The 10057-nt window shown below is 42.4% G+C and overlaps 1 protein-coding gene across 1 annotated transcript; it reads left to right on the plus strand.

The window, feature by feature from the left end:
* The first annotated feature begins 1346 nt into the window (after positions 1-1346).
* LOC147880831 (uncharacterized) lies at positions 1347-9783 on the plus strand. The gene is made up of 6 exons (XM_087371064.1): positions 1347-1858; positions 2084-2292; positions 2406-2718; positions 8330-8437; positions 9010-9254; positions 9343-9783. Exons 1-6 carry the CDS (start codon positions 1496-1498, stop codon positions 9458-9460), a joined length of 1356 nt encoding a protein of 451 aa, XP_087227190.1. The 5' UTR covers positions 1347-1495; the 3' UTR covers positions 9461-9783.
* The last annotated feature ends 274 nt before the right edge of the window (positions 9784-10057 follow it).

The following is a 10057-nucleotide window of genomic DNA, read 5'->3' on the forward strand; positions in this document are numbered from 1 at the left end:
GATCCCATTAGTGTGCCTCACCTGTCACTTTTGTAGAAAGGATGACTTGTAGTCACAAGATCCTTGTTTTGTTATTGACAGCTCGACTAAAGTTTCGTACCTTTTTCTCATATCAAAAGAGATAGGCTCATATCTATGTAGTAATAGAGTACACATTTAGTGTTCGTGCTAAAGTCCTCTTTGTGTGTTTGAAATTTTCTTATGATAGAGCCAATTTCTTTACTTCATATGCTTCTTTTCCACATCTCTTTTATGTATGTCGCTCATCTTAACATAAGATCATGGACGATGATCTTTTTATTTCGTGTTCTCCTTCATCCTTTGGTCTTGTGTAGATGGACCATCTAAGTTATTTAGATGTGTGACTAATTGTAGAGGAGATCACATTGGCAAAGGTGATGGTAGATGCAAGAGGTGTCTAGGGCACAAAGAGGACATCTTTCATCTCTTTGTTTCATGTCTAAGTCCCAAAAAAGTGGATCCAAATATAGATAGGAGAGTCCATAAATTGGATCTAGACTAGGGTCAAGCATGTTCAATCCAATTTAGAGCACATGAATTGTGGTCTACTTTGGGTTGCTAGAAATAATTTGGAGTCTAATAGTGTTCTCAAAAACCCTAAGGAAGCATTTGTCAATTCGCTTAACAAACACGATAGATCCCTGAATTGGAAGCCTTAAAAGGTTACTGGATCTCTCTTTATTACGACAGGCAGCCTAGGGGGAAGTTTGTGTTTTTTTAACTCTCCTTGAGCCACTTGTCACAATCATGGGCATTGATTTGAAGCAAATCTAATGGTGTCAGAAGCAAGGTGCAAAAGCATAGTTAAGCTTTTTATCAAAAGGATGGGAGAAAAGCATAGACGTGCTTGGCTTCCATACTTTAGACGATAAGACAAGCCGCTTTTGTAAAAAACAGCACAATCCACACCCAAAAAGCAAAAAATAAAGCATAATTCATCTTTAGAAATCAATGTCTAAGCCTTTGACACGTGGCTTAATGAGGGTTGAGGAAGGGAAAACTTCCCTTTGGGCTGCCTGCCGTAATGATGCTCAATTGACTTAAAGGAATTTTAATTATTGTTCAAATGAAATTTCTTGAATTATTTATATATATATATATATATATATAAAGAGAGAGAGAGAAAAGCAATGCTAGAAAAATCAACTTCTACAACTAAACATTCTTAATTAATTTTATTCCCAGAAACTAAAGGCAACCTATGATCCCAACTTTGAGCGCGGAGCCGTCTCTAACCCACGGTATTGGGATCATGCTAGTGGTAATATGATAAACAATGTCCCTCCATGATGATATGTTCGCGGAATCTGCACAAGAGATGAAAAACAAAACATCACGTTAGTCATTTTACGCACACACTTGATTAGATACGCACTCTTATCGCTCTGTCTGTTTGTCTGCGCTCGACGATGGTTGAACAAGCAATGGCTTGAGTTCATGGCCGCCATAGTAGTTTAGCTGTGAGGCCGGTGCCATGTCGTTGCCTCGCCCTCTTTGCAGTATCGGGGACTTGGAACAGATCAAGACCCGTCAAGCCGCTGCCTCCGCCTGTAGCACCAGCTCTGCGTTTTCATTGTCCAGCCGGACGAATGCCAGGGCTTGTGCACTGCGGCTTAAAATTGACTTGGGTGCCAAGCAAGAGACCGATGCCAAAGACTCTGGCCTTAGCTCCTTGGCGCAGCGCGATGGAGCAGGGATTTTCGGAGAGCCTTCCTTGCATTCGAGTCCCACTCCATTGAAAAGAAAAATTGAAGATCCCGTTTGTTTGATGCGTGGCGTCAGGGATGGGTTTTGGGAAGGGGATGCTAATAACCAAAGGAAGAGTTCCTTGAGGAAGGTAAATTCAACGTCTTTGAGACCTTCACCTGTCCCAACTGATTTGCGTGTGCAATTTCATGCTCCGATGCCGGGCAGAGCCACACGACGAAGCCTCAGTTGCCCCACTGTTTTAACCGCTTTCTAATGGCTTAGTGGCTTGCGGTAGTGGTTCGGATGACTAGTTCCGACACTCCATTTGGTCTCGTTCATGCATTTATTCTCCAGTAATGGTGGTTGGATGCAGGAACCTTCGCTGCTCCTGAGTTTGATCCAAGAGATACAGCCTCTAGATATCAGTCAGATAAGCAAGGATGTTTCTTCTGACAGCACAGACGCCATGAAGCGGACCATATCTGGTATGCTGGGTCTGCTTCCGTCTGATCAATTTCACGTCACTGTTGAGACTTCGCGTGAGCCTCTTGCGAAATTGCTGGTGTCTTCAATGATGACTGGGTACGTATTACAGCCTTTTTCTTTGTTTTGTCTTATAGTTGGGTTCCACGAGGCTATGGTGACGTGCACTGAAGGTTGAATCAACTTGTACACGATTTATCAATCTCTTGCAGCTATACTTTGAGAAATGCTGAATATAGACTCTGCCTGCAAAGAAGTCTAGAGCTGTCCGAAGAGGATGAAAGAGAAAGGGGGAAAGATAGAGAAATTGTTGACCAGGAGGATCAGTGTGGTGAAGGGGAATACATTTTGGAGCCATTGGCTGGTGAAGGTGAAAGAGATCCAGGTGGAGGAACTTTGGAAGCATGCTCGACGGAACTATTTGTAAATGAAGATGTGGATGTTCCTGAAGCTGTTGGCCCAATTACAGAAGAAGTGAAAGGCTACATCCACTATCTAAAGCAGAAATTGGCTTCAGTATCGAAGGTATAGCTCAGAGGAATCTTTAGGATTTGCAAAGCACTTATGCCGTTCTTACGATTTCGATTGCTTTTCTCATATCTTCATTTGCTTCCTCCAGCTATGTCATGTTCAGTGCTTGTTTTGTATATATATGCATGAAGGAAGTGAAGATGGATGATTTGGATGTGATGCATGCTTAAATGATGAGCTATGTGATGCCTTGTGTGTGCACCTTATAGTTCTTAGGCTTGCTTGGTCACTCTGCTTATGGGTACCAAGGGAGGTACTGAGGACACAGGTGTAATGACTTGCTGAAATCAAAGACACACGTGCTCATGTGCTAGTGAGCGTCAGAGTTGGTACTCTCCTGCACTTTTACTGAGCCTATGAGGAGGCTTCTGGCTGCTTGAAGGCTCAAGAGCTGAGGCTTGGAATGAAGGATTGGAAGCCCTTTTTTAGGCTGAACCTGAGACAACTCCCTCCTCGAGTCAATTAACACGATCATTGTCATCAAACCAAAGACTAGGAACCAAACTACATGAATCCGGATTTGGAACTCACCACCCAACCATAGAGCTCTTTGGGTCTCCCTCGAGCACACAGAGGTCACTGATAAAGTTTATGTCTGGACCTTGGCCTAGGAGACATATGTGTCCCATATCATAGACATCCCCTCCAACAAGGGAGGCATTGAAGACCCATAGGATTCCATTAAAGCAAGATGGAATTTGATAGTGACATCATCAGATAGGTTTCAAGAAGTGGAATATAAGGGTGTATGTATTGATGCCCATAGATTATTCGAGATTTGGAAAGGATCCTGTGGTATTGCATGATACGGTTTTAACTTTGCTCTTTTATGATTTTTGGTTTACGGATTAGAATTCTCTCTTATTTTTGGAATTCATCTACTTCGTTCCTCAGTGTACAAGTACAAAGAAATATGTTGTTCTTTTTAGATGAATTGAAGGTATTGGAAGGTCTACCACATATTTCACATGGCAATTTAGGAGTTAGGGTGGCATGACATAGAGTTGTAAGGATTGGTTAGGAGGTATGAACAAAACTGTCCTAGAATAGACATGTGGAGAGGAGGTGAATCCTCACTGACGATCCTTGTAGTCCAAGGGCTACCCTGCTGGTCTGCTGCTGGGTCTCTTGGCTGCCTCTGCTGAGCAATAGAAGGCCCAGGACTGCATGAAGAATGAGGGCCAAAAGCTGCCCTTTTATAGGCTGCTAGGTCAGCTTGGCCAACCTGGTCAACGCCAACCGTTGACCAGGTCGGCCAAAAAGTCGATGCTGACTATTGACTTTTGACCCAAAAAAAGTCAACTCAGTTTTTTCAACCTGCAATGATGTGGCGTTGACTGGGCCGTCTTTTGAATATCCAGCTCATGAATCCGGATTTGATGGTACCGACTCTTCATATCAAGCTTTGAGAACATCTTGGTTCCATCCAAGCGCTCCAAGATGTAGTCGATCCTCGGCATGGGGAACTTGCTCTTGATGGTCAGCTTGTTCAGTGCGTGGTAATCCAGACACATCCGAGCTAAGTTGTCCTTCTTCTTGATGAAGAGGATTGGAACTGCGTACAATGAGTTACTGGGGCAGATGAAGCCACTGTGTATCAACTCCTCTAACTGTTGCTCAAGCTGCTCCTTCATCCTCTTGCTAAGATGATAAGGATGCTTGCTGGGAGGTGATGATCCAGGCAAAAGATCAATACGATAGTCCTCTAGCCGATTTGGTGGTAAGGCCAGAGGCAGGCTTGATGTGAGAAAAATGTCCTAGTACTACTGAAGCAAAGCTTATTTCTTGGGGGTCCTAGCTGGATTTTTTGTACAAGTCGCGTCGACATAGACCATGCCTCTCCTCCCTTGCAAGTCTCACGTGCCTTCTGGATTGTGAAAATCAAAGGGTGAGGCAAAGTATTCTTTAGCCATGCCATGAACTTACCCTCATGATCTGGAATTTTGAGATCCAAACCTTGGTTTTGATAGTCTGGGCGAACTTCGAACTATGCCACCATCGGGCTCCCAAGATGATGTCCGCTGCTTGAGTTGGTGCTACCCTGAAAGTGTTGAGGCCACCTTGTTGCTCCCCGCTTGCTGTCCTATGAATGCCCCATTCAGGGCGATGGTATTTGATGGGTTGAGAGTCAACCTGACTCGTTGAGCGGCTTCAATAGAAACGATGTCCTCAGAAGTCCCTGAATCTGCGAGAATGAGGACTTTCTGGCTGCCGATCTGACCTTAGAACTGGAACATTGTGAGAAACTGTTGAGAGTCCACCTCTTGGTGATCTTCAATCTCCTCTATGATGGTCAAAGCAGTAGAAGAACCAGTTGACGTGGATCCATTTGCTTGTTGCTTCTTAAATGCGGGCAATCTTGCTGTTTGTTCCCCTACTCATGGCAAAAGAAGCAACGGTTTTCTTTGGCATAGGTCGCTCGGGCTGCTGTGTCCAAGTACCGTCCATAGCTACTGTTGTCTTTCACCGTCCAGTTCTTCTTCTATTGTCCCGTGCTAGATTTCTTCCCTCCATCTATAGCGGTGGAATTTGGGGGCTTCTTACTGCATAAGCTCAATGTTCTGAGTAAGCTCGTATGCACACTCGTAGTCCTGTGGAAAACTACGGACATACCACTAGATGTTTGATCGCAGCCCATAAAGGAATTTTCTCAGCTTCTGATTGTCCTCCAGTTGCAACTGTACGAACACCTGAGTGAAGTTATTGGCATAATCATTCAGTGACTTAGTGTCCCCCTGCCGTAGCTCATAGAATTAACTCTGGAGTGTGTCCAAGTACTAAGGTGGCGGGAATCGTGATCCAAGAATTTCGTGCAGCTGTAAAGAGGTGTCTCCTCATCGACATCATAGTGTTCTTTTTCCCACTTGAGCCACCAGGTTATAGCTTCGCCTATCATAGGCATCACTCAAAAATAACTTTCAAACTGATTGAGCCACAAATTAACACAAAGGGTTCCTGCTACCATCGTACTATGTAAAGTTGAGCTTCTTCAGAAAGGAAGGCTTGACTGGAGGTGGAAGTCTCTCCTTTTCTCCCTTCTGCTAGAGAAATGAGATGCTGCCGGTCCCGTTCTTTCTTCTCTTCTCGAGCGGTACGTTCTCGGAGCTCCTTGGCCTTCTGAGCCTTGCGGTCCTAGAGTTGCTTGGCTTTCCGAGCCTCTCAATCGCATTCTTCTTTTGCCTCCTAAGCTAGCCTCTCGTGCTCTCTGGCGGCCTGCTCTCGATCTTCCCGTATGTCCTAGAATAGACACTGTGGAGAAGAGGTGAATCCTCTGACGATCCTTGTAGGCCAAGGGCTACCCTGCTGGTTTGCTGCTGGGTCTCTTGGCTACTCTGCTGAGCACTAGAAGGCCCAAGACTGGATGAAGAATCAGGGCCAAAAGCTGCCCTTTTATATGCTGTTGACCGGGTCGACCAAAAAGTCAACGTTGACAAAAAAAAGTCAATGCATTGGCTTTTGACCAAAAGGTCAACTCTGTTTTTTACCTGCAATGACATGGTGTTGACTGTCTGTTGACTGTGTGCTGACTGCGCAAGGCTGCCTGCGTGCTCTATGAATGCCTTGACCTGGCTGCCTGCGTGGCAGCCTGTGTTGACTGTAGAATGTCCACGGCATAAGGATGCCCATGACAATTCCTGTTGTGGATCTTGGCCATAGATAGGCATGGCAAGTTGGCAAGTTGACTAGTCCAATGCCTCCCTTGTGGAGAGGATGTCCGGCCATGGCCTTTCCAGGGACCTTTGTGCACTCGAGAGTGAGGTGAAGTTCTATGGTTGGGTTGTGAGTTCCAAATGGTGATTCATGGAGTATTGATCCTATGCTCTTCGGTCATCCACATCCTGGTGTTGGTGTTTCATTTGTTTTCTTATATGTGCATTGGTTTATCTTTGTTTCCTTGTGTTAGCATTGGTGCTTCCTTTTTTTATATTTAACCCAATTCTCTCTCTCTCTCATTTCCTTTTTTCTGATTTTTTGCTTTGTTTCTTCCCTTTTGCTATCAAAATTTTTGTTATTTGGGTTGGGATTTCAAAGCTTAGTAAGCATAGGGTTTACCCAAGATAGTTCGAAATATTTGAAACCTAGATGGCAGCTTATGCTTGTGTACTGATGAGAACATAAGTGTAGCTTTGATTACTTTTTTTTTTAATTTTTTATTTTGCGCATGTAGTCATAAAATTTTTTTAAGTCACTTACAAACTCCCTTTTTTCCTTTGCTCTTTTGCTTGTTTTTATAATGAATTTAATTTTTAAGATTCGATATATTTTAGTCTTACGAAGGTATGCATATATACCCAAGAGAGTTCGAAATATTTGAAACCTAGATGGCAGCTTATGCTTGTGTACTGATGAGAACATAGGTGTAGCTTTGATTACTAAATTATTTTATTTTTATTTTGCGCATTTAGTCATAAAATTTTTTTAAGTCACTTACAAACTCCCTTTTTTCCTTTGCTCTTTTGCTTGTTTTTATAATGAATTTAATTTGTAAGATTGGATATATTTTAGTCTTATGAAGGTATGCATATATGATTCAGAAGACACAATCAATTTACAGAAATTTCCCTGTGAGGGTATATAAGGTCAACCCATAACACTGAATCAAGCACGTACATAACATAGATTGGGTATACAAGCGTCCCAACATCAGCAAACACAGTTTACGTATGTGGAAGAGAAACAATGGTTCAAGAACTGTTGCAGCAGCCAAATGAGTCTCCGGAAGAGAGAGAGACAGAGACACAGAGAGAGATCTTGTTGGCTGTTCTTTAGATGGTGCACTCATAAGTTCACCTTCTTGGTATGCTTTGATGTAAGCTATTTCTATTAAATCAATGAATAATGTCATACGTGGTACACCAAATGTCCAGAACTGTTGCAGCAGCCAAATGAGGCTCTGGAAGAGAGAGAGAGAGAGAGAGGGAGAGAGGGAGATTTTATTCCTGTTTTTTGGAAGATTTTGTTTCTTGACTCGCTTGTTTATTTTCGCTTAGTCACCTTCTTCCTTTCTTCTTTATTTCTTGTTTTCTTTCTTTTTTGTTTATTTGACGTATTTTAGTAAGCACTGGGTTTGCCCAAGAGACTCCGTGGGTCTTTAGAAACCTAGTATAGCTGCTTATGCTTGGGCACTGATGATAACATAAGTGTTGCTTTGCTCGCTAAGTATGTCTTCCTTTTGTTTTTCATAAAAGTTTTTGTTTACCTCTTTTTTCTTCTCTTTCATTTTCTCTTTTATTTTCTGTGTAGATTTTTGGTCTTTAGAACAACAAAAAATCTAAATTTGTATGATTGGACATATTCTAGTCTTACAAAGGTATATATTATACGTGGTACACATTCTCTGTGTGAGAGAGCAAGTTCAGATTGCTTTACCTTTAAATTTTGGTTGAAATGGATGCTTGTAATAATCAAATATGTTTATCTTTGAGGCCGTGAATATTTGTTAGATGAGCAGTTGGATGGAGTGGTGGGTTAAAGGCTTATAGTATTGAAATGTGTCCTCTTAAAGACGTTTTTGTGCTGTTGTTCCTGTAGAAAGGGTGGTTTAGTACTTCTATCATGGCATCTGTTCTGGCTTTTGAATTTTATATGATTTTGGATTATGCAGGAGCTGGAGGAATGTAGACTGAATAGTACAGGGCTGCAAATGCAAAATATTGTGGGTGAGGAGAAGAATGATTTACTGGACTATTTGAGGGCATTGGAACCTGACAAGGTTTATCATCTTTGGGCCTCTGTGTGTGTGTGTGTGTGTGTGTGTGTGTCTCTGTGTGTGTCTTTTACAAAATAAAAATAAAAATGTGTGTGTGTGTGTGTGTGTGTGTGTGTACGCACGCACCAATATGTAAGCTGTAGATTATTTCCAAAAATGTTTCTACTTTTTGAAGGCGCACCATGATCTGAGCTGATTTCATAATCAGAATTTGCTGTTATTATACTAGTTGCTAATGGACATTTTTTTGTGTGGTCTGCGACACGTTGTTGTGGTTCCTGGGAGACAGAGAGAGGGAAGGGGTACTCTTTTTCTTTTCTTCCTGATTGCCAAACCCCATAGTTGAATGAATGTCTAACATATTCTGTAGTGGTAGGTTTTCTGCAGCTGATAGATTCATGGGTTTTAGTAAAAGGATCAATCCTCGCAGGTGCTAGAGTAATCTGAACCTATGAGTTGTTCACTTTTTGGCCTCTCTTCCTGATAGTTAAGATTATTGTCAAATGTACTGCTGTAGTGCCAAATTTTAGGCAGCTATATATTTAGTTCAAGTAAAAGGGGATTAATCCTTTCAGGTTGCAGAGTTATCCCAACCTAGTTCATCGGAGGTGGAGGATGTGATCCAACTGGTCATTAGTGATCTCCTTGACAATCCCTCTACAAAACTGCAGTCTAAAGATGCGCAGTTTGGAAGTGGAACAAACAATACCATGAACAGCTCTTGGGAGGAGGATAGTTCTCAGAAGTTTAGTGCCTCCCCTTTACAGTCCCAATCAACTGTCGCTGTAAATCGGGACTATCTTGCAAGGCTGCTTTTCTGGTGTGTACAAACAAGCATTGTATTAATATTTGTATGTTCTGTTTTTGTTTCTTTTCAAGGTGATTGATTTGAGGGAGGTTTGTGTCAGGTGCATGCTGCTGGGTCATCACATGAGGGGTTTGGAATATAGGTTGGAGCTCAGCCGCACATTAAGTTTATCTGGAGACCTTGAAGTTGGTCTTACAGACAGGAACCAGCAGGACTGAGTTTATGCAAGGTCCTTTCTGTTTCAGCAATGCCGCCTTAAAACTGTGGAATCTAAGCATGGTAGAACCTTTAAAGTTATAAAGTAGAGGCCCGAGGGGTTGAGGTGGGGTTGCACAGGCAGGAGGGAGAAGTATCTAATTTATTGTTTTGACAGTATGGCTTGTATGATCGCTTCACTGGTGGTTGGTGGCTTCTTGTATCAGTAGTCATCGAATGCTTTTGTTTGTATTCTTAGTGGCAGGATAAATGTGTTCCTGGCCACTCTTTCTATTCCCTGGGAATGGACTTAAATAAAATCATGATCCATACCAAAGTATCTACATTAAGGTTGTACATCCCTGGTTTGCCTTGTGATTCATGGTTTGCATGTGTATCATCAAGCACCATAGAGATTGTTGAGTGTGGATCAGAACAATTTGCTTTACCCTTCTAATGCCTCACACCTTTCAAGAATCGCTTATTTATCTAAGGACCATCATGTCGCGTGTGACTTGGCTTTAAGTACTAACTTGCCAAACAATTTAGACCAGACATGTGACTAGTGGTTCCCACAACTGTTTAGCACAAGAAAGTGCCGATAGAAACTCAGTACGAAG

The sequence above is a fragment of the Dipteris shenzhenensis genome, chromosome 32 (assembly GCF_047967505.1).
Source record: "Dipteris shenzhenensis isolate YYH24624 ecotype China chromosome 32, Dip_SZ_1.0, whole genome shotgun sequence".
Taxonomy (NCBI): domain Eukaryota; kingdom Viridiplantae; phylum Streptophyta; class Polypodiopsida; order Gleicheniales; family Dipteridaceae; genus Dipteris; species Dipteris shenzhenensis.

Bases quoted from the DNA above. Each gene is read 5' to 3' on its own strand.
- LOC147880831 (XM_087371064.1), top strand. From the start codon at position 1,496: ATGTCGTTGCCTCGCCCTCTTTGCAGTATCGGGGACTTGGAACAGATC. The intron at 1,859-2,083 runs GTAAATTCAACG...GGTTGGATGCAG, and splicing joins GGAAGAGTTCCTTGAGGAAG to GAACCTTCGCTGCTCCTGAG. The intron at 8,438-9,009 runs GTTTATCATCTT...TAATCCTTTCAG, and splicing joins GGGCATTGGAACCTGACAAG to GTTGCAGAGTTATCCCAACC.